Consider the following 23,819-nt stretch of genomic DNA (forward strand, 5'->3'; position numbering starts at 1 on the left):
ATTACATGAGACTTTCTGGCCAAGGAAATGAGGATGGGTGATGTGGGGAAAAGACTTCACAGAAGAATAATTTAAAAAGAATGTCTTGTCCAAGTAATGGCAGGAGAAAAGCTCATTTTTCCTTTTTGTTTAGAGAGTCATACACAGAGATTGGGGTAAATTCTTGTTGAGCATATTTATTCCTTTTATGGGATTATACCCAAACTGACAAAGTACCATTTTTCTGGGCCGTCAGCTAGAACACAGAAGTGGCTTTGTGAACACAGTTACCATCTCAATTTCAGCCTGCTTTGGAATATAGCTTGGTGTTCTTAAGCAGAATTTTGCTGAGATTATGTTAAAGTGAATAGAATTGACTTGTTGTTTTTCTTTCTTTTTTTGGTCAAAAGGATATAGTGGAGGGATCCCAAGGCTTTTTCATGGTGGTAGGAGTTGAGCTAGTTTTGAAGTGTGAGAGTATTTTTAAGACTCCAATGGATTTGTGCGAAGAGCTATGAAGAAGAAAGAAGAGATAGGCCTTTTCTTCAAAAGACTTAGAGTCTCACTGGAGAACCAGACTCACCCACATGAAACAATAGGGAATAATATTGGTCAATCAGTAAACCCTTATTGAGTGCTTCTTGAGTGCCAGGAAATGAATAAGACTTAAGAATACAAAAAAATAGCAAAAACAATCCCAGCCCTCAGGGATCTTGTGTTCCAGTGGGAGCTGTAACATACAAATAAATAGGCACACCACACAAATCCAGAATACATGGAAGAAGCAAGATGATTATAATTAGGTGCTAAATTATTTGATACAGTCTGTGATTCAGGTTAAATCTCTTAACTTCTCTGGGTCTCAGAGTCCTTATCTACCAAATGAGTTCGGACAGGGTTGGAGTTGTTGCAGTAAATGGTCTTTAAAACCCCTTCCAATTCCAAAATTTCCTGATTCTGTGACTGTAAATATGGTAGGAGCTCATAGAAACAGGAGATCAGTGAGGCTTGGAGTAGTGAAAGAAGACTTCTGAAAGAAGGGCTTGAAGGAAGAACAGGATTTGTATAGGAGAAAGCAGAAGTTTTAGGCAAGAGGAACAACATAAATTAAAAAAAAAAGCCTGGATAGTATTTGTGAGATGGTGTGCAGACTCACTTAATAGAACAGAGTAGGAATGTATTGGGGAATAGGCAGGTCTGCTCAATTAACTCCAGTGGCTCCCTAGCACTTAGAAGATCAGATATCAGCCTCTGTTTGACATTTCAATCTATTTACAATGTTGTCCCTTCCTACTTTTCCAAACTTCTTACATTTTACTCTTCTCATAGTCTACAATTCAGCCATCCCTATCGATCTCCTCACTTGCAAACACAAGACGTTGTATCTCTTTTTCATCATGCCTTTGTACTGTCGTCCTCTTATCACAGGTTTCCTTCAGGACTTAGTTCAAGCATTGCCTTCTACATGAAGCCTTTCCTAGTCCTTCCAGCTTTTAAGTCCTCCCTCCCAAAACGATGTTGCATTCATTTTACATATTTTCTGGGTGCTTATGTGCATCAGTCACTTTCCCCAATCAAAATTTAGCTTCTTTGGGATAGGAAACTAATTTGGCCTCTGAAACCCTAGCAATTTAGCTTACTGTCTAAAACATAGTAAGCACTTAATATTTGTTAATTGATTAAGCATGAGATAAAATTATAAAAGGCTATCAGGCCTAGCCTGAAGAGTTTGAACTTAATCCTAAAGGGACCTGGGAGCCAATGAAGTCTTTTGAGTAGTCCAGTAATCTTATGAAAACCATACTGCAAATGGATTAATCTGGCAGTGGTCTGCATCATGAATTAGAGGAGGGACTGGAGAAAAGAAAATGAGCTTGGAGTAGGTAGGGTATGAAATGAGAACCCGGACTTAGGCGTGTGGCAGTGACAATAGAGATAAAGGAAGGTATAGATTAGTGGACGGAAAACCTGGCTGCTCTGTAAAGTTTTTTAAATAGATTTATCACTAAGGTCTAACTTGGTACTGAAAAAACTGTTCCTATGGGTTGGGGTTGGAGTAGAGGAGAATATGTAAAGGTTAATGGTAAGAGAAGGGCTACATCTTTCTCGTCTCCCACCACCAGAAAAACAAAAGAGAAGGGAAGTGTTTATCATTCCCTTAAAAGGAAGGGGGAACTGGAATCCTATTGGAGAGTGAAATAGGAAAAATTACATGTTTCTTTCCAATTATGAATAAGCTGGAATATATAATGTTGATTTTGGAAAATAAACTTAGGAGGCAGAAATATCAAAGCCTATTTCTTTGGCTGATGACTAGACTTTCCAGAGTCTAACTTTATATATCAATGGTGCATTCCAGGGATGCTTTCTCCCTTTCCACCAGGCTACCCATTCTGTAGGACTGGGATTTGTCAATGTAAAGCAAACTCTGCCCTTTTTCTACATAGGTAGCATAGGGCCAGCTTCTTTCTCCCCTTAGTAACTATCTATTTGCCTGTGATGAAGCAGCTGGCCTAGAAAAGGGTGTAGTTTTTATTTCACAAAATGAGGGGGCTTCACGCCTGTATAGGGATTCGTGACATACATAATTTCTCCCAAACTGAATTCATGTGGATAGCATATGCTCTATTCCTTTGCTGTCAGCTTCGAGTGAGATAATTAAACCTGCATACCATTACTACATTAGTCTTTCTAATGTACTGCCTTGACCATCTTATTCCCCTATTACTTAATTTCCCTCAGTGGTTCTTTATTGCCTATTGAATAAGTCCAACTACCTGACTTGACATACAAGGCCCTCCACAGGGCTAGCAGCAGAGGGGAACAGATGCTATGAAAATCTTAGCCATTCTTCAAAGTCCAATCAAATGTTATCTCTTCTATGAAGTCTTCCTTTGATAAATCCCAGCTGCTATTACTAGGTTTGTGTTTTGACCTGGAGACACTTTTTCTAGTTGACTGAATCCCAGGATATCAACTCTATCCAGATAGCCAGGTGGGGCACACTGATGTGAACTGGCTCTATGTGAAATGTCTCTGCAGTGGCAGACCAAAGTATTCCAAAAGCTTATCTAAATGCACTAATCTTGGAGGAAGCAGATAAGGTTGTGGAAAGGGGCTGATTGACTTTCCTATGTGAATATTTATTAGGCCTTCCAGGTGACTATCTACAGCTTCTCTCCTCTTCTTGGGTGAAGAAGCCTAAAGTCTCACTAGTATGGAATTTAGCACATTCTACCTTGTAGCTATGGTATTTTATTTTTTCTACTGGACTGTAACATTTTTATACATGTCTATCTTCCCCTTGGGTACCTTGCACATAGTAGGGTCTCAGTAAATATTTATTGGATAAATGAATGAAATAATGAAAGAAACTTAAATATCTAACTGACAGGTCTCCTTTTAGGGGAATGGGTAGGACTCTGAGGCAAGAGTCCTGGACACTCTCCTGAAATGTGATGATCCCTAATTGTAGGAAGTATGGGCACAAGCTCTTCTCTCCAAAGTGTTAGCCTTATCAACATCTTTTGTACTGGCCTGGAGAATGGGAGAGATTTTTATCTGTGAATGAATTTAAGATAAATTTAGGGAGAAAGGAGAGAAAGAAAAAAGAAGAAAGCTGAATGGGCTTCCTGAAGGGGAAAGGAAGGCAATTCTCATTAGGTACTAGGGAAGAATCAGGCAGGCAGCTCTCTTAGTCCAAGAATATGATATGGGGAAACGTCTCTATGCCTGAAAAAATCACAAACTAGGTTTTACCCTCTGGTCTTTCTGTTGCATCAGGATTCCTTCACCATATTCCTTCCTACCCACTCACTAGATAATGCACTTCAGCATATTTGGTCATCCACTTTCACTGACAGTGGGAGTAAGGAGAATTGGAGAAACTGCAGTCACTAATTCTGATGGCTTCAGGTGACTTCTGGTTTGACCTCCTGTTGTTCAATGTCTCTGTTGTCCCAGGACAACAATTGAAATGCTGTTTCTTGAAGAAACAAATGAGAAAGTAGGAAGACCTAAGCTCTCAGTGAAACTAAACTTGTCCTTGGGGTGGAGTTGGCCTGGATACTGCTGAAGAGTTTGCCTTGTTTCAGAGCTCTGATGCAAAAAGTCTGAGCTTCCCTGGAGGGGTGAGTAAAGCAGGTCCTGCTTCATCTGCTTCATAGAACAGGAGGAAGAGGGGGAAGAACATGAAATAAATAGGCCCTGGTTCCCAAAGTGACACATCAGCTCTACCATTAATTCAGTTCATGAAATTTCTGCTTTCCCATCAGCTGTTGATTTGGAAGTAGCTATTTTCCCTGGGAGATTTCACTGAAGAAAATTTAGCTGAGGTGGCCATACTCACATCCACAAAACAATTGGAGGCCAATTATGTATTGAACTGTGAAAAATGACTGAATGTAATAGTTCAGAGAAAAGAGAGATCAATATGAGCCTGAATAGTTAGAGAAGGCTTCATGGAAGAGATGGGATATGAACTAGGCACTAAAAGGCTGGTAGGATTTGGACAAGTGGAGGGGGAAGGAAGAGTGGGAATTGGCTATTCTAGGTGAGTGATGGTGAAACTTTTAGAGACCTTGTGCCATGCCCCACTCCCAGACTTTGTGCTTTGCCCTGCCCCTCACCTCAATGCCTGCCATGCCCCGCCACCCCCAGAGACAGAGTGCTGTGCCCTCCCCCATCTTACCCCAGATAGGGGTGGGAGAGGTGCACATGGAAAGGGGGAGAGGAGTGGCTCCAGTGCTCTGAGCAGGGGAGGGAACTTCCATTGGGCTGCTGGGCAGAGGGGCAGGGAGGTTCAGTGGAGAGGGAGAAGGGAGCAACTCAGCCCGAGTCCTTCTGCCTTTCTAGTAACTAACTCTGGAGGGTGATGGTAGGTATGCCCACAGAGAGGTCTCTGTGTGCCATCTTTGGCATATGTTCCATAGGTTCTCCATTACAGCTCTAGGTGATTAGATGATGCGGGTTATGTTATTTGTTCTTTAAATAGATTGAAGGCACTATTTTGGTAGGAAGCTGACCTGAATGGCTACTGCTCCAAACTCAACCCTACAGTCTAAATCTTCTTAGTTGAGTTGTCAAGATTCCTAGAACATGTTGATGAAAACCTATGAATGGACCCTGTTTACTAATGGGGAAAGGATTTCGGCATAGGGCTTAATTGGTCTAAATCTAGAATGAGGTTGCACAGCCCTTGAAAAAAGCTGAGGTTCTGGTATGAATACCCTTCTGGTAGCATTGGGTCTGTGACTCCCATGCCTCTCATCCCATGCGTATTTCTTTGACTACCCCACTCTGGTGGAATGAACACAATGAAGACGGGGAATGAACACAAGGTTTCTATTCTTTCATGAGAAGGCTTTTCTTTGTGTTTGTCTCTCAAGAGGCTCCCAGATGACAGGGCATGTGATGAACTGAAGGGATTATGAAGGGAGCACATCAATCCACATTTTCAAACAACTCTCCTTTCCTTTCCCTTCACAGCTCCCCAGGGCTCAACTATCCTATCCTTGAGCTTCTTGGGGAGTTTGCAGTCAGTTTAGTGTCTTACTGATGTGCAGAAATTTCCTCTAATATCTTTCCTTTCCTTTCCTCTTTTTATCTTGTCTTTTCCCCTTACAGAAGGAAGTCAACAAGCCCTTCAGGTCTTGTCTCCTGGTTCTTTGTTTGTCCCCCCAGTAAGGTGTGCATGCTCTGTGCATGCTTGTACCTGAAGACACTTTGTTTCCTCTCCCCAAAAGTAGTCTGTGTGCATGTTCTGTGCCTTCAGATGTTTTGTGTCCTTCCTGCATTTGGCATGTTTGCCTTTCTGGTAAAAAAAAATTCTGGGTAGAAAATAAGAATTCTGCTTAGTGTAAGAGCTACCAGCTCAGCAGGGAAGCTTAAGTTCCCATTGGCCTTTCAATTTTATCAGGAGACAGAGGGAGAGAATATGCATTTCTATGCCTACTATGTGTGCTAGGCACTTGTTATAAGGATCAAATGGAATATTTGTAACAACACTGCAAGGTAGGTGCTGTTATTATCAATATTTTACAGTTGAGGAAACTGAGGTAGAGGTTAAGTGACTTGGGGCATTTAAGGGTCATACCTATTAAATGTCTAAGGCTTCATTTGAATTTAGAATCAGCATTAAGGAGCCCACCATTGTCAGAACTGAGGACTTTGAGATTGAGTTGGACTGCTTCTTCTGTTGCTTCTTTTAATTAAAAAAAAAACCCATTCATATCTTTTTTTTAAAGCATCACTTAAATTTCCTCCTGTATTCTGCCCCCTCCCCCTCCCAGAGGGTTTTCCCAAATAGCAGATACATTTTCTTTTCTTTCTGGAAATTCTCTGGTGTTTTTGTATCCTCAGAGCCAAGACTAAAGACAGATAAGGTGGACGACTTCCTTGGGTGTCCTACAGAGATGAATGCAATCAAGAGTTTTTAAATATTTATTTTTATAAGTGCACAGATTTGCAATGCCAGAAACTTCATTCTTAATGGTATTTGTCTTGTGAAAAGTCAAGATTATTGAATTACTTCTTAAAGCCTCAGGTGGACCCCAACACAAATAGGATATAATTATAAAACACAAGGCACACTTTTAAACCTAGCTCAAATCATTCTGCCTTGTCTCAACTCTTTCTTCAGTTGCCTCTTGCTTCATCTTGCTTCCTATTTGCCATTTGGGACTGGTTCTCCTTCCACTGGAATCAGTAAGGGAAGGTAAGCCAGATATGTGACAGAGATGCTTTCCCAGAATGCTTAGAATCTTGAATAAGGCCTTTAACTCCTTCATTCACTTTGAGTGCACTCATGGCCAAAGGTAGGCAGCTTTGTGCCCACCTCTGTTCCCTCTCCTCACCTTGTCCATTGGATTGCTATTTGACATATATTTTAAGGAGCTTGAGCCTGGGGGCATCCAAAAGGCTGCATCGACCCTGAAGTCTTATTGGGTAGGTTGTGGGCATGAAAAAAAAGAAAGGCACTTGGCCTTGGTAGCTCTCCAGTTGGCTCCCATAGTATCGTGTTTGCCTTTGGTTTGCTTAAGAGAGATGGAGATTCTGGAACATGTTTTTCACCCAGACTAGCAGACTCTTAACAGTTTGAAGTGTTTGTTTTGATTCTTCATGTGTTAACTTCTTCCAAGTGCTTTTTTAGCTGTTCCTTTCTTTCTTTCTTTTTTAAAGCTTCTACTCTCAGCATCTCACTGCAGGACTCAGAATTGTCAGGGAAAATGATTCAGGCTTAATGATTAGTGCTGATCAGCTGCTGCTGATCTTCATTAGAAGCCTTTGACTGAATGCCTTAAATGTGCATGATGATATGAGATGGTTCTCAACTTCTAGTGTTAGGGCTTGAAAGCCTTGAAGAGGAGATTGGCTTTCAGGCTCACTGTCAGTGAGGCAGTGATAGCCAGGGGCTTTGAGAAAGCAGTGAATGAGCTAGTGTGCTAAAAATGAGATACATTCAAGTTAAGACAAGTCATTCTTGTAGGAGCTCAAGGGGAGCCTAAAATAGTCCAGTGAATATCTGGGTCTTGAGCCTTAGCCCCTGATTGGAGCTTGGCCTTTATAAATTCTACCTGCTAGCCCTGCCCTTGGGTCCCTAGCCATCCTGGCCTCAAACTGTTAATAGATTTTCCTATGACTCTGAAGAGCCTCTCCTTTGGAAGGCTGGGCAGTAGGACACAAGGAGAGCAGCTGCTCACTCCAGCTCTTCACTTTATATATCTTTAGAGGAGTAAAAGGAATTGTTAGGAACTGTGACACTGAATGGTCTCATTCTTTAGGACTCTTTTGCTTTGGAAGGAGCTAGCTTTGGCCTTGATCTCTAGGATTCACCCTAGGTTACAGAGGACTCTTCTGCCTGAACTAGACTCAAGATTCTTCTGTATGATGCACAGTATGCAAAACTTGAATTTTGGAGAGGTAGGCCTAAGGCTCTCTGCTGAGCTCTCAACTATGCAGCATCCTCCCTCTTATTTCTATCCCCCCTGTTGTAAGTGGTCCCAGGGCCCCCTAATAAGGTCTCAGGTGTGCATTTCCCCAATTCCCCCCATTCCTAGATAGTGCTGAATTCCCTGCTGAATTCTTAGATGTTCATCCTCCTACCCCAAATATAGGTGGTCTTAGAGTCCCACCTCCACTCTCAGTTATGCATCCTTTTCCCATCTCAGATGGTCCCAGTGCTTCCTACCAAACTCTCAGCATTGCATCCCCTTCTCATCACCTATCCCTATCTTAGGTGGGCATTCTTTTTTTACTGGAAGTGTTCAGTTGTAAAAACCAGGCAGCTTGGTTTTTCAGGTCATCTTTCCTTTTGGCTTTCCCAGTAGCCATAGCTCCTGATAAAAGGTAAAATTATTGAGTGAGTAGAGAAAACACCAGCGTTGCATTGGCAAATAAATTCTTGCCTTCTTTCCTCCCCAACCTGTTCTGTTGAGCAGCAACTCTTATATCTTCCTTTGCTTTCTTCGGATCTATTTGGGAATCTCTGGTAACATATCTCTCTAGTGAAGAAGTTCATCTGGTGTGGTGGGAGGTGTGTATGTGTGCATGCGTGTGTGTGTGCACACGCACACAGCATGCCTCTGAGCCCCAGCTCAGCCCAGGAAAACAGATGGATTAGAAATAAGCTGACTAGCATATTGCCCAACTCTCAGAAAGCAGTAGTCCTGCCAGTGTCCACAAGTATGAAGGGAGGTATCTGTATTTGCTGGTTAAAACCAGGACTGAGGTAAGGGATAAGGGGAAACTTCTACTTTCCCCTAGAAAAGGATTGAGAAATGTTTCTGAGCAGAGCTCTGGGGAAGTTTGGATGTTCCAGACTTGTCCTACAGTTGTAGCAGTGGCCCCTAGCTTTCTTTGTTTGCAGGGGATAGTGAGACATAGGAAACTTCCCAGTTGTAGCAGCATACCACTCCAAAACCACCTGGGAAGGTTTCTGAGAAAATCAGTTTAGTGGGGGCAGCTGGGTAGCTCAGTGGATTGAGAGCCATGCCTAGAGATGGGAGGTCCTAGCTTCAAATCTGGCCTCAGCCACTTCTCAGCTGTGTGACCCTGGGCAAGTCACTTGACCCTCATTTCCCACACTTACCACTCTTCCACCTAGCAGCCAATACACAGAAGTTAAGGGTTTAAAAAAAAAAAAGATCAGCTCAGGGTTTCAACTCTTGGCTTCACCTTGCATATAGCAAAGAGAGGGCTGCTTCTGCTTATTCCCCTCAACTGATGCCAGTAGTATGACTGGTCCAGATGCTGGGCCTTATTCTAGGCTCTTATTATTTCTTTGTTGGAGCCAATAATCCCCTCTCTCCAAAATACTGCTCCTTCTCCATATCCAGAGGTAACCCTGGATTTGACATTGCAGGCTTCTTATTTTTTTCCATTAAGCTCAAGCTGGTGTATTTTCTTTTCCCCTAAAACTGAGTGGCCTTAAGTTCAAAGCTATAAAACTGTAAATTGTTTGGATCTGCTGTTTCCTGTCTAATCACTTGTGAAGGTTCATAGGCATTTATCTCCCTCCAGAAGCCAGCTTTGTACATGCTCTTAGACCACTGTGAGCAGATTTGGTGATTCAAATATCTGTATTTAAATAGCTGTATGCATCTCTGTTCATGACCAGATTCTTCACCTTCTCCCTCGCCGCCGGCGGCACCACCACCACCGCCACCATCATGGGTGGTTTTCCACACAACCACCTGGGCTTTTCCTGGGAGGTGTATCAGGACAACTCCAGGAAGGGGATGTTGCATCTGGTCAGAGGGAGGATCTGGGTGCCCATATACAGCCGGCCTTTGGATTGTCAATGATTATACTTTGTGGGAATAGTCTCAAAGTTAAAATCTCTGCCCTGTGGTCTACCCTTTTATGACCAAGCACAAGATTCTCATGGTTTTGGTCCCCCCTGGAATCTAGCTAAAATAATTCTATGTGAGATATACCATATTGGAGGCAAGTGAGAAATAGAGATTGAAAGGGATACTCTCAGATAGCTTCCAAACCAAGGGAGAATCAGCCTTCGATCAAAAGAAGGAGCCTAGGGTAGATGTTGGTTAGAGATAGAAACGCTTTACTTTTAAGCCTCAAAATTATGAGGAGGCCTTTGTCTTCATGCTGAGATGAGTGTTCATCTATAAATTTCTTTGCATGAGAACCACTCTTGTTCTTATCCTAAATAAAGCAAGAATCTTCTGCAAAGTGTGGGGTGTAGCAGGGAAGGATGAAAACATTTTTTTCTGATTATTTTTCTAAAGAACAGATACACTGAGCAGACTCCTTAAGAAATCTCTGCTGAGGCATCTTATGGGTTGCTGCCCATAGTCCGTGTCATTACAACCTGCCTTTCCTGGCAGCAGACAGAGATATTTTCGGGGTGGAATTGCCAGTGGGTGTGCCTGTGTGTGTCTGTATGTCCATATGTCTGTGTGTTGTGAGTTGCATGAACTACATTCCATGAGAAGAGATTCCTGAGACTCCTTCTACCTGTCCTGCTCCCAACTTAAGTTATAACTAAGACTTTTTGCCTTCCTTAGTATCTAACTTAACTTTCCTTTTCTTTTCTGAAGGCTCCTGATGATGGTGACCCTTCCAGGCAGCTGTGGCTCCCCAGTGGGTAAGTGGTTCCTAGTATGACATTTTCCCTAGGGTCCTTTTCTAAGATTTTCTTTCATACAAATGACCTGTCATTTGTATGAAACAAAAAAGAAAGCCCTTTAGATTGGTTCCCATGACTTTATTTCTGACCCCTAGCATTACAGCAGTTTGCAACATAGCGAGCAAAAGATTGGAGAGCCAGGAAAGATGTTTCATCTAGAGTCTCTAGTAGTTAGTGGTAGCTCACTACTGACCGAAAAAATAATTGTTTCTAAATCAGTATTACTTAGAACAAAGTCAAAACAGGAATATCTTGGGGGACTAGACAGGGGGAATCCCACAGAGAAAAAAGGCCTTGTGTGGGATTTCTATGATAGGGACTGACATTAGATCCTTAAACTGGAAGAGCCCATGGAAAATCTGTTCATACCCTGATCTTTCAGTCAAGAAGCTGACTAAGCCATTAAGATCACCACTAGGATCATTTCCTCTGTTCTAGTGCTATAATGCTACTCTCTTCTTTGGATGCCCTTCTGCTAGAATTTAATTTCCTTCATAGCTCTTAATAAATTCTTTTAAAAAAAGTTTTATTGATGTCTGGCTTTGCATTATAAACATTTACAGATTACTTCCACTTCATGAAAGGTCTCTTGTAAGAAAGTCAAACAGTGAAATAAAATGAATAATACAGTGACCTCATCTGAAAGTGCATGCAGTGTTTCATATCTATAACATCCCTCCTTGTTCTTTAAGTGAACAGAAGTCTATTTCCTTTCCTTTCTACCCCCCATAAAAAAGGAAAAATTTCTTATAACAAATATGTATAATAAAACATAACCCATTACATCAGTGACTATATACAAATATGTGTGTATACTCATACACAGAGTATACGTCTTATTTTGCATCCTAATTCTGTCATGACTCTGTAATGAATAGCATGTTAGTAAGTTCTTGTTTCCTAAAGAATTGTCCTTTTTTTTCCTTTTCAGGTCATTTCCTCTTGTTTACAACCAATTAACTAGTTTCCTTTCACACAACATTTTTTTAAGAAGGCCACTGAGTTAGTTCCTTCTTAGCTCTTCTTTTCTAGGTTAGACCTCTCAGAGTTCCCTACTTTAACCTTACCTCCCAGAACATACTCTCCCCATTCTCATACTCTCCTTTATCCCTTTTCCTCTGAACCCTCTGACATTACCTAAGTGGCCTTAGGCAAGCCACAACCTTTCTGGTCCTCATTGTCTTCAACTGTGAAAATGAGGAGGTTGGTCTAGATGACCTTTAAGGTCCCTTCTGATTCTAAGTCTATGATCTTATTATCTTCTTCAGTTTCTGAATATTTTAGAGGTGACCAAGGCCTGAAAAAACACCTCCTAAATAAGGAGAAAGAACACATAGAGCAAAGATTGCTTTCTAGTCTTTATAATTTTTTTAAAAATTTTACCCATCTTAGAATGGGTACTAAGTATTGGTTCCAAGGCAGAAGGGATAGGCAATTGGAGTTAAGTGACTTGACCAAGCAAGTTAGGAAGTGCTGAGGCCAGATTGAACTCCAAACCTGCCATATCTAGGCCTAGCTTTCTCTGTTCATGGAATTACTTAGTTGCCCCAATTCTATACTTTTTAATATACCTCAGTGTCACATGATATATCACAGTAGTGCTATGATACTGACTTAATCTATTTGTGGTCAGCTCTGCCTTTTTTAAGATGTTTTCTGATTTCCTGTACCTATTGAGTCCATCTGGGATTACTTGGCCCAAGATGGTATGTGTTTAACTATTTGCCTGTGCCCCTTATTTTTTTTAAACATTTATTAATATTTATTTTTTAGAAAAGTTAACATGGTTACATAATTTATGCTCTTACTTTCCCCTTCACCCCCCGACTCCCCCCCCCCATGGTTGATGCATATTTCCACTGGTTTTAACATGTGTCATTGATCAGGACCTATTTCCATATTATTGATAGTTGCATTGGTGTGGTAGTTTCGATTCTACATCCCCAATCATATCTGCCTCAACCCATGTGTTCAAGCAGTTGTTTTTCTTCTGTTTCCACTCCTGTAGTTCTTCCTCTGAATGTGGGTAGCGTTCTTTTCCATAAGTCCCTCAGAATTGTCCTGGGTCATTGCATTGCTGCTAGTACAGAAGTCCATTACATTTGATTTTACCACAGTGTATCAGTCTCTGTGTACAATGTCCTTCTGGCTCTGCTCCTTTCTCTCTGCATCAATTCCTGGAGGTCTTTCCAGTTCACATGGAATTCCTCCAGTTTATTATTCCTTTGAGCACAATAGTATTCCATCACCAGCATATACCACAGTTTGTTCAGCCATTCCCCAATTGAAGGACATATCCTCATTCTCCAGTTTTTTGCCACCACAAAAAGCGTGGCTATAAATATTTTCGTACAAGTCTGTTTATGATCTCTTTCACCCCTTATTAATATTACAAACAAACCCATATTAAATGTTGACTAAGGCAGAGCTAACTCCTACAGCTGTGTCTGCATCTGTTTCCTCATATACCACCTTTCCAGGAGTATCAAGGTGTCTGGCTTGCCTCTGGTTCCCCAAGAAAAACCTTAGGTTCTGACATCCTGCAGTAACCATGGATTCCCTTTCCCTCCTCAACAACCAACATTATCTCATAGCAATCTTCAAAATGACTCTAAAGACCTAGGTTCACACCTGCTCTTAACTAGATTCCCATGTGAAACTTTGAGGTTACATGTGTGATGACTAGTGTCATGGATAAAAGTCTGGACTTGGAGTCAGAAAAGCCTAGGTTTGAAATCCTACTTCAGCTACTCACTAGTTGTATGACCCTGGGCAAGTCACTTAACCCTTCTGGGCCTTATTTATAGCATAAAGAAGTTGGACTTGATGACTCTTCAGTATCCTTTCTCCCTTCTCCCTTTTTCTTTCTCCCTCCTCCCTTTATTTCCTCTATCTTCCCTCCTTCCTTTCTTCCTTCTCTCCCTTCCTCTTTCCCATCCTCTTTCTTTCCCTCCACTAAAATCTAAATGATGCTATCTCATAGCATAACAGTGAGTCTATGTTCTTCTGGCTGTGCCAGCCAAATCACAAGCTCTAATGCATCTTATTAAGCTGGAAAGGCTTTGATTCTGGGTCTGCTGATGGCTTAGGAGCAGCCTTGCTAAATGTAATGTGCCTCATCACTCTAAACTTTAGTTTCTCTGCCTGATAGTGAATTTTTTATCCTGACAGTTCTAGAAGGCCGTCTGCTGCATCATAGAGGACTTAAAACCTATATCGTTGGGAATTAGGGGGCCTTTATGACAAATATCATGGAAGCCTATACTCAAGGTGACAAGGATGTTAGAAATTACTATGTTGAGTGGTGATATTGATTCATACTTGCTTAGCCTCCCCTCCTACCATTTGATCTGCCCACTCTCTTGACTGCCTTTCTTGACTCTCTTGATTTGGAGAAATGGTCCTCAGAGGGACAAGCATGATTGAGTCTCAGATTGAATTTTTTCTTCCAGTTGTTGGGAATGTGCAAAGAGATGAGTCATAGTATAATTCCTGAAGACTCATCTAAAAATGCCCAAATCATGCCTTTCCTAAGGAGGGATAGCAATTGGGGGACAGTACCTCTAACCCATCCTTAAGAGTTGGCTATGGAGTCTGACAGTTTGAAATTGTGACTTGTAGGGGCTTCCTCCTACTGTGAGTCTATCATTAGCCAGTAGACATAGATTCAAGAACCACCTGTTTGATGAATAAGTTAACAAATATAAGCTGAATTCTACCCATGAGTCTAATTCCATGCTAGGCTTTGGTGGAGAATTTCAACAAAAGGAGAAAGCATGGTCCTTTCCTTCAAGGTTCTTGCAGTCAAGTTGAAAAGAGAATTATGCATGTAACATTATTATTAAACATAATAGCCTAGAAGAAAGGAAACTATTCAGCACAATATTCAGAATCAAATTCCTAACAGTCATCTTGCCTAATGATAGAATATGCTGCCTGGGGACATTATGAACTTCCTGTTATTGGAAATGTAGAGACTGAGGCAGAATGGCCAATCACTTGTCAGGCATGCTGACTCCTAGATGATCTGGGAAGTCAAACCAAAGGACCTCTGTGGTTCCTTCTACATCTGAAGATCTGTACTTTTATCTCACTTTGCCAGCTCCGTTCAAGAATTTGGGCAGTGTCAAAAAATGTGCCCAATGGAGTGGAATTTTCTTGCATTAGGGTTATGTTCTAAATCTCCCTCTTCTTTTTCCTCTCTTCTTCTAGGTCAGTTGGTGGCCTCTATGGTATTGACAGCATGCCAGACCTACGCAAAAAGAAACCACTTCCCCTTGTCAGTGACTTGGTAAGAGTTGTTCAGATCTGCTCTCAGAAAGAGACTGAGGTAAAAGAGATATATCATTGTAAAATCTGACATCTGCCCTCACTATATATGATGAGTGAGTTTCCAACTAGCCTGATGACAATTTGCTAATGACCCTTTCTTAAGTAGGTAACTAAATAGCCTTTGTGGAAGAAACTGGTTTACTTGGGCCTAACCCTTTCTGAAAACACACCTTGAGAAGGAATCTCAGTACATAGCCTCAGTGGGACCCAAGTCTTCCTAGGAACATATGTAGGATGGGATCCTAGTCCGTAAAGGTATCATATCTGGGGAACTGATCCCCAGTATGGTCTCAATGATACCTCTGTTTTTTCTGGAAACAGTTGGCCTGTAAGCATTCCCAGAAGTTACACTCTCAGCTGTTTCCCTTGGTCAGAATTTATCTTTGGCATACATTTGGACTGGATACTAGAGAATTAACCTCCATGCTTTCCCTGTAGGCTTTCTGTAACATTCCATAGATTTCTTTGATCATACTGAATGACATTTACCCCCCTCAACTGTATACCTTGAGACAGAGCTTGAGAATTTTTATAGCTGAGGGGTTAGTTTTCTTCCTCGAGTAGCATAATCTATCTCACCCTATTAGATTTCCACTAAAACACTAGGGCTTCTGAGGGAGCTAGCTCTAAGGCTGAAAGATCAAAGGATCCCTGCAAGTTTCTCCAGTGCTAGACAACGTCAGCTCCTTTCCCCTCAGATTTCTAGGATGATTAGATTTCCCCCTCTACCTTCTCTTTATTTCCTATCTCCCTCCCATCGTGTGTGTGTGTGTGTGTGTGTGTGTGTGTGTGTGTGTGTGTGTGTGTGTGTGTGTGTGACCTGTCCCTCAGTCAAGTTTCTGGGGCTAGTGTCCCATTGCTGTCAGGTCTCAGATGGTTGAGTGACTTGCTTCCAGAACACACAGTGAGTAAGGGCACGCTCATATCTAGGTCTTATCACTCTAATTCTATACTTCCTTCCACTACTTGATGCAACATCTAGGGATATGGGGTATAGGGACCCTGACGTGCCTCTCCAAGACCTTTCCTCTTCTGCCTTCTTCTTGGGTAGGAATCCAACTCCTATGACAGGATTCCTTTTGGAGTGAGGGGGTAATATAACCATGTATGTTTTTTAAAATGATAAACAAAACCAACTGTCTCTTTGTTGTGAAAACACTAAGCTCCTTGTCCAGATGACTTCCTTTCTTCTTTCCTTTCAGTTATACCTTCAAGCCTAGTTCTCCTGCTCAGTCAGTCATAACTATCTGTCTCTGGAGAGAGTTTGCCTAAAGGATCTTTCCTTCATACTTCTTGTCCTTCTCAGGGATTACAACTCTGGATTTGCCCCTACTCCGTTTTTATCCCAATAAGCTGACAGCCTCAACAATAGACCTCCAGGGGTTGCTCTGTCTACTACATTTAGCCTGCAGAATGCTCCTTGGTTCCTTTATCCCTTATTCTACCTTCATAGGCTTTCCTTTCATCTCTTCTGGTCCTGGTTTTCCGGGTATAGTATTGGGTCTCTAGCCTGTCTCAGCCAAGAACCTCAGGCACATGGGAATGGTACCTCTAGACCAGAGGCCGGCAACGTATGGCTCTTTCTGCAGGAGCCATAAAGTCCATTTTTTTTTCAGGCACTGTTACAGGAGCGGCACTGTGAGCACTGTACGGCTCTCACGAAATGACATTTTAAAAAATGTGGCGTTTATGGCTCTCATGGCCAAAAAGGTTGCCAACCCCTGTTCTAGTCCCTTATGCCCCCAGATGATTCAAGTTCCTGAGGTCTAGGTTTGAGACAGATTTACCTGAAGGCAGAAGGGATTTGGGTCAAAGGTCACTGGCAAACCCCCTCTCAGTTTATCCCTTTAAATGCATCCATCACAGCTGGGGCATTAATTTCATATTGTTCTTTTCTCTGCTCTCCTTTCTACAGGCCATGGTGAGTGCATTCAGAGTCCTCTTCCTCCCCAGTGTTCATAGGCTATGCCATTGTCTATCCCTTCCCAACCTTTCCTCTTGTTTTAGTTTGACATTGTGAAGTATACCTGTAGCTACCACTTCACCAACATAAACCAGCCCCTAGCAGGGCAGGTGGCTGTCCTCGGGGTGAGCCTTGGGCCTCCCTGGAAGAACAGCTGTTATTCGCCTTTTCAGTTGCCTTTTGTGCTGCCCTTTGGCTTTCTGAACTCTGTCATTTTTCTGGGGGCTTTGAGTCCTAGGGGTTTGTACCTGGGTGGAAAAGTATAAGTTAAGTAAAGCTCCTGTGGGTGAAATGGGGGTCACTCTTTTCAGTTATGTTCGCTGTGTATGACTTAGACATATTCAGATACAAGTTTCTACCCACCTCTTCAAACCTCATCTCTTGTTCTGCAGTGCTTTCTCCTCCACTCCCTAATCCTCCTTAGACTTTCCATAGGCAGCTTTAGCTCTTGTAGCCAGGAAAGAGAGAATATCTTAAAGCAGTGGGAGAAAACAAAGCTCTTTGGACTATGTACTTGGGAATAGTGGGAATGAAGAAGGGTTAGGGCATAGTTTCCCTAAGAGGCTAAGACAAGGAGCAATCAGCATAAGCCTGGGCTTTGGGGTCGTCTTTTCCTGGGACTTGGAAGTAGTGAATGACAGGAAGATCCTGTGCTGGGAGCAGAGTTGGAAGGGTCTAGGCTGGTAGTTTGGTTTCCTATATCCACCCCAACTTTGACAGCTTTTGACAAGGTTTTGATGGCCTATTTCTCTTCACAGTCATTGGTCCAGTCCCGGAAGGCAGGAATTACTTCTGCATTGGCTACACGGACCTCCCTCAAAGATGAAGAACTGGTAAGCATCAGTTGACTTTAAGCTAAATTCCGGTTTGGGGTTCTGGGCTCTGGACTGGACCAAGCTAGGCCAGGCCAAGCTAAGACCAATGACATAATCACTAGTATCTCTCTTGCTGGGTCTTAAGGAAAAGTCAACTTCTCCTGAGACTCTTTGCTCTAGGAATTTCCTGCCTAGACCTTGTATAGTTGCGGTTGCTCTGCCCCTGCGCTCTCTCTTCCACGTGAATTGAGTGGTGTCTGGTGCTTGTTGCCCTAGCTATCAAGAGCAACCACAACTATATACAGAAAACATAGCCACGCACATATCTAGATGAAAGGCACAGGGAATTGTGGGTAACACAGAAAGGAAGTTTGGGTAATGTAGTTTTAGGGATTCAAGAGAATTCTAACTATACAACCTAAAACCATTCATGATGGGTTGTGGGGTCTGTTTTTCAGAAATCTCATGTATACAAGAAAACACTGCAAGCCTTGATCTACCCTATCTCATGTACCACTCCTCACAACTTTGAGGTGTGGTCAGCCACCACACCCACCTACTGCTATGAATGCGAAGGCCTTCTATGGGGCATTGCGCGGCAGGGTATGCGTTGCACAGAATGCGGGGTGAAGTGTCATGAGAAGTGCCAGGACCTGCTCAATGCTGACTGCCTACAAAGTGAGTCCCGCTGCCCTACCCCAGCTAGATTGAGGGTGGGTCAAAGGTGGTGGGGAAAAGCCCTGACAAGCTCTGGGAAGGCAGCATCCTCCATAGTGGTGCTTCTAGCAGTGTGACTTCTTGTACTTTTGCCAATAAGGTGCACAGGAATGGTCCTTCCAGGTCCATTTAATCCAAATCTCTTGTATCAGAAACTCCTTAGGCAGTTTTGGAGCTGTTATCTAATGGCTTCTTTTAGTTCTTTCCTAGGAATTCTTTGGAAATAGCACATTTTGCTTGCTTGGGCCTGGTGGGTAGGTGAGCAGTTTGTGGTGGGGAGAGAATCAGTAGAGGAATATAGAACTGAAAGTGGTGTTCATTTTTCATTGCCATCACTTCCCAAATGACTTTGATATGCTCAACATAGCATAGCCACCAAGGAAGAAGAAGGGTGCCTATGGTGAATAGTGGGCATAGAACCATAGGACTCTCATGTCTCGTGATACCTCTCCCACTAAACAGTACAATACAGGAGCCAGGGAAGGTAGCAGTTACTCTAATTCATCAGTGGGGTCTTCCAGACAGGAAAGTCAGGAGTAGAAATTCTTAAAGAACCAAGTACTAAGGTCAGGAGAAAATATACTTTTATAGTCCAGACTTTCCAAATCAGTGGCTGGAAGTGAAGCTTTGTTTGATGTGTATTCTAGAAAAGCAGTAGAGCTAAGAAATAGGGAGACAAGAAAAAACCAGATAATTCACATGGAAGGAAATGATGGAGGTGATGGCGTCTGCTCTCCTGTTGCATTCTTATTATTGCTGAGGCAAAACCAGAGCAGAGTCTCAGTGGTTTGGGATCCTTCCCTTCTCACCTTCATGAAACCTATTGGCAAGGGATGGAGTTGCTTTAAACACTCAGACTTTCAAATTGGATTGTTTTCCCTTTTTCATAATAAAGTTGTCCAACAATGAAAAGTACAGAGCTCTCTTGACAATGTAAACCCCCAGGTACATCCCGTGGTACTAGAATAGATAAATGTCATGGTGGTTAAGAGGTAGAGGAAATCTTAGAGAGACTGGGTAGAGATATTCTCAAAATGTTTTTCACCCTTATAGAAAAGCCAAAACAAGTTGGACTGATTGCCACATTTGTTAAGGACTTTAGTTAACCCAAGGTATTTGGGGGAGTTGTAAACATCTGAGCACTTGGCCTTTGGGGTGATTTTCCATGTAAGTACTACTCTGAGGGCTGAACATTTTCTTAGCTACAATGTTCCAGGGTCTAAGGAACTGGTTGAAAAGTCTGGCTCTGCTGCTTATGACTGATGTGACTTTGAGCAAATCACTTAATCCCTCTAGACTTCAGTTTCCTCAGTTGTTAAAATGAAAGGGTTGGTCTAGGTGACATTGAAGGTTTATTCCATACCTAAGTCTATAATCTTAAGAATCCTTTGCATTTCCCTCTGTTCCTTGTGTGATGAGCCCTTGGAAAGGGGTCAAGAACCTATCAAGTTTATATCTGAGTTTCCCAAGAGTCTGTGAGTTTGTGGTTGGAGCTATTACTGTTACAGGACCCAAACACAGTATCTCAAGAAGAAAGGAGGGATTTGTAATGAGGATATGTGTCACAGATTCAGTCATAGTCATCTTTACTTCAACAGCCGAGTCCAGCAAAGTGGAGAGTGTTGTATTTGGAATCAGGAGACCTGAGTTCAAATTCAAGCTCTACACTTTATCATCTGTTTGACCCTGAATAAATTACTTAGCCTCTGCTGGCCTCAGTTTGTCTCTCTAAAATAAGGGATTCAGACTAAGTAACTGGAGTCCCATTATAGCTCTAATTCTATGGTCCTATGATGAAAGTTTGCTTTTCTTCATGACCCAGTACAGAATAGGATCTAATCTTTTAGCTTCTTGCTTGCTTTCCTGTCTCTGATGCAAGCATCAAGCCTCTGTGATTTTCTAAGGTTTTTGTTGTTGTTTTTTACTGCTAGTAACACTTAAAACAAGTAGGTGGTAAAAATAGCAAATGTGGAAATTACAAGAGACTTTGAAAGTCTCATGATAAAATTTGCCACTAGTATTCATTGGAATCAAAGTAAAGGTAGACCAACCTCAGCTCCTCTCTTGACCTCTTGTCACTAAGCCCTCCTTCCTTATTTTTGTCTTGAGAGCATGCAAGTCTTACCCAACTATTTACATATTTAAAAAAATTAAGGCCAAATCTCAGTCCCTTTTCTCTTCCAAGTAAGAAAGACTCCATTATAGACTTTCTCCATCTTTTCTTGCCTATGCAAGCCCCAAAAAGTTGGTCAGAAAAAGATTATAATGATAGTGCTGGTGAAGTGGTTCTTTAGATGTCTAAAGTATTCAAGGAAGATTGCCCTTAATGGAAACTGATGCTCTTTATGCCTTCATTACTCTATGTTGTGAGATTGAGTATTGAGAGTTTCACTTGGGTTTCCATGTTACAGACTATTTGAAATATTAATGGTTTGAAGAATCCTCTTCCACTGCTCATGGCACTTTATTTCCTAGATTTTGTTGAAGAGATGGTATACCATTAGTATGAAATGTTGCACACAGTGTTACACATGATTGCCATGTCAGTTGCGTTTACTTAATCAACTTTTCTTTATTTCAAAGAAAAGCTTGTTGGATTTGGGTGGGATGTCATAGAGGGGAAAGGTTCATTGAGAAATGACTTATGATATGAAAACAATACATCTTAATTTAAAAAATAATAGTAGAATAGCAAAGGGTGTTCAAGCAGAGTCTAAATGACCCTATGAAGGGAAGAAAGGGTAGAAGGGAATACCAAGAAAATGAGATAGGGACACATTCTGGAGGGCTATGAAGATGACTTGAAGAATTCAGATTTCAATGGTAGACAGCATCAAGCTATTTAAAGTTTTCAATTAGAGGTGTAAGATAGACGTAAACTCTTAGGGTTCTGGTTTCTCTAGAAACCAAGTGCTTGAAATGGATGGGAGAACTATTTTAGAACCTGGTATTATCTCAAATTTTAGATTTTGTTATAGGACTAATATATGTGGGCATCCATAGTTGCTTCTGTTTGTTGAATTATATTATTGGTTCAATTCTGTCACTTCCCAAATGTTTGGATTCCTACTGTCTTAGCTGTCAGCACAGCTCATGGGTATGAATTGGCCAGAATGGATCTAAAGACTGGACTATCTCTACCTCTGAACTTCCAGGTGGGCTTTAGGGCTAACTCTTCTTGGTGGTTTAGTCACTGGAACAGGGGTTAGGAATGTTCCGGTTTGTATGCTTTGCCCAGTAGGAGCCTAACCCTCTTTTGGGCTTTGGTATGAGGTAGACAGGAAGAAAAATGTGTGATTACTGCTCTTATAGCGCTCGTAGTCTTGTTAGAGACAAAAAGTTCACATGTATGAAACAATTCCATCCACTCCCCTTACTTCTTCCCTCATTCAGAAGATGTGCTTCTTATAGTGCCCTGTTTTTACATTAATCTTTGTTATGACTTCAAGGGCAGATTAAATTATTAACCACTGTTGTGATATCCCAAGCCCACTCTAGGCTTTTTATTCCTAGGCTCTGCTCACATAAACAAATTCCTTCTTCTTGATCTGCGTCTGAATCACTCACTGAGGAAGCACTGATCATTGAGGCTAGGGAGCTAGTAGAATGAAGCTCTTATTTTCTGATTTCCTTGGCTAAGCAGTATAGAGAATATCTACAAAGCCACATAGTGATTAATCTTTAATTTGGAGACAAATTCTTCTTTGTCTCCTAAATCTACCTTGGAGTATTCTTATAGAGTCAACTGAAGAAGAGTGGTTTTATTAGGTCTAGAGCCTCATTCTTCTGATAAACCCATCCCCCAAGCCAAAAATTTGTTCTTCGCCCCAGGTGGGCAAGTTAGTTGAGCTTCCTGACTGTTTCTGGTCACCTCTTAGGGGCAGCAGAGAAAAGCTCCAAGCATGGAGCTGAGGACCGGACTCAGAATATCATAATGGCAATGAAGGATCGCATGAAAATCCGTGAGCGAAATAAACCAGAAATTTTTGATGTTATCCGAGATGTCTTTACTGTGAGCAAAGTTGCCCATGCCCAGCAGATGAAGACAGTGAAGCAGAGCGTGCTAGATGGTACCTCCAAATGGTCAGCCAAGATTACAATCACTGGTAAGAGGAGAGCTTGGGGCTTGGGGACAGAAGGAAGTAGAGGGAGGTGGTATTGGGAGTGGGGAATAAAGACTGAGATAGATATAATCTGCAACATTGGTAAAAATAGTGGGGGAAAGGGTCTGGAGAAAGGTTGGCATGTGAGAGACAATTTTAGACCCTTGGGGAAAAGTTGATACAGGGAATAAGGGCAGGAAAAATAACAAATTCACTGAATATGTGCTTAGCTCAGCACTAAGCACTGTTGGGAAGACATAGTTGGCATAGCTTTTGCTCCCTAGGAGTTTATCTCCTCCTTAGGGAAACCCATGAGTGAGAAATGAAATGACTTTACCAAAATTAAGTTGCAGTACAAGAGATGAGGTAAAACATGATTAATTATTAATCAAATGGCACAGAGGTGGAGCATGTAGAATTCAGGGGGAAAAAAAGATGATGTGTGGGCTTTATTAGTCAAGAAAAAACCCACAAAAGACAAGGAATTGATCTGTTTGCTGAAGGGAACTAGAGAGAATATTTGGCTTATAGGAAGGAAACAATTCCTCATCCTCTTAGAAAAGCAAGGAAGATACCCAGGAGCAGCATCCCCTTTGTGGGGAAGGGGAGCAGATCTTGGGAAAGGCAATACATAGACAAGGAGAGATAGTATTGAGTGAGGTTTCCAATTCCTACCTTAGGCTCCCCATATCAGCTGAGCTGCTTCTCAGCAGATATTGCTCCTCATGCCAGAATGAGCCTGATTTTAGGATGATACTGGGCCTGGGGAGGGGATCATGTTTTGTAGCTTCATCTTTGTCCTGCACTTGTGTTGTAGTGGTGTGTGCTCAAGGTCTTCAGGCCAAAGATAAGACTGGCTCCAGTGATCCTTATGTCACAGTACAAGTTGGAAAAACGAAGAAACGAACAAAGACCATTTTTGGCAACTTGAATCCTGTTTGGGAGGAGAAGTTCCATTTGTAAGTGGTCAGGGAAGAAGATTGAGCTTGGCTGGTGGGACCAAGACCTCTCATGTGCTGGGCTCTCAAGAACAAGGAAAGTTCTATTTTGCCATAAAGTTAGGACTTCTCTTGCTGTTTTTTTGAACTTGAACAAGATTGGGGAGGAAAAAAGAATGAGGGAAAATTAAGGTGATTCTTCAGTACTTAATTTTGGCCATGCCCAGTACTGTTTTCTTTCTTAGTTCCTTCTTCTAGATGTATTACCTCCAGCTTTCAATAACCATTACATCTTCACCAGGCATATAATACACTTCCCTGGTA

General features: G+C 41.9%; 1 protein-coding gene across 1 annotated transcript in view; it reads left to right on the forward strand.

Annotated features, from left to right (window-relative positions):
* The window catches only part of UNC13B (unc-13 homolog B), a 269,311-nt gene that overhangs the window by 212,939 nt on the left and 32,553 nt on the right, over positions 1–23,819 (forward strand). The window contains exons 11-16 of the mRNA XM_044678148.1: positions 10,539–10,585; positions 14,840–14,918; positions 17,681–17,755; positions 18,196–18,415; positions 22,333–22,560; positions 23,375–23,516. Coding sequence (XP_044534083.1) covers positions 10,539–10,585; positions 14,840–14,918; positions 17,681–17,755; positions 18,196–18,415; positions 22,333–22,560; positions 23,375–23,516 — 791 coding nt within the window. The remainder of the gene's footprint in view (positions 1–10,538; positions 10,586–14,839; positions 14,919–17,680; positions 17,756–18,195; positions 18,416–22,332; positions 22,561–23,374; positions 23,517–23,819) is intronic.

This window comes from Gracilinanus agilis, chromosome 1 (genome assembly GCF_016433145.1).
Source record: "Gracilinanus agilis isolate LMUSP501 chromosome 1, AgileGrace, whole genome shotgun sequence".
In the NCBI taxonomy this organism is placed as follows: domain Eukaryota; kingdom Metazoa; phylum Chordata; class Mammalia; order Didelphimorphia; family Didelphidae; genus Gracilinanus; species Gracilinanus agilis.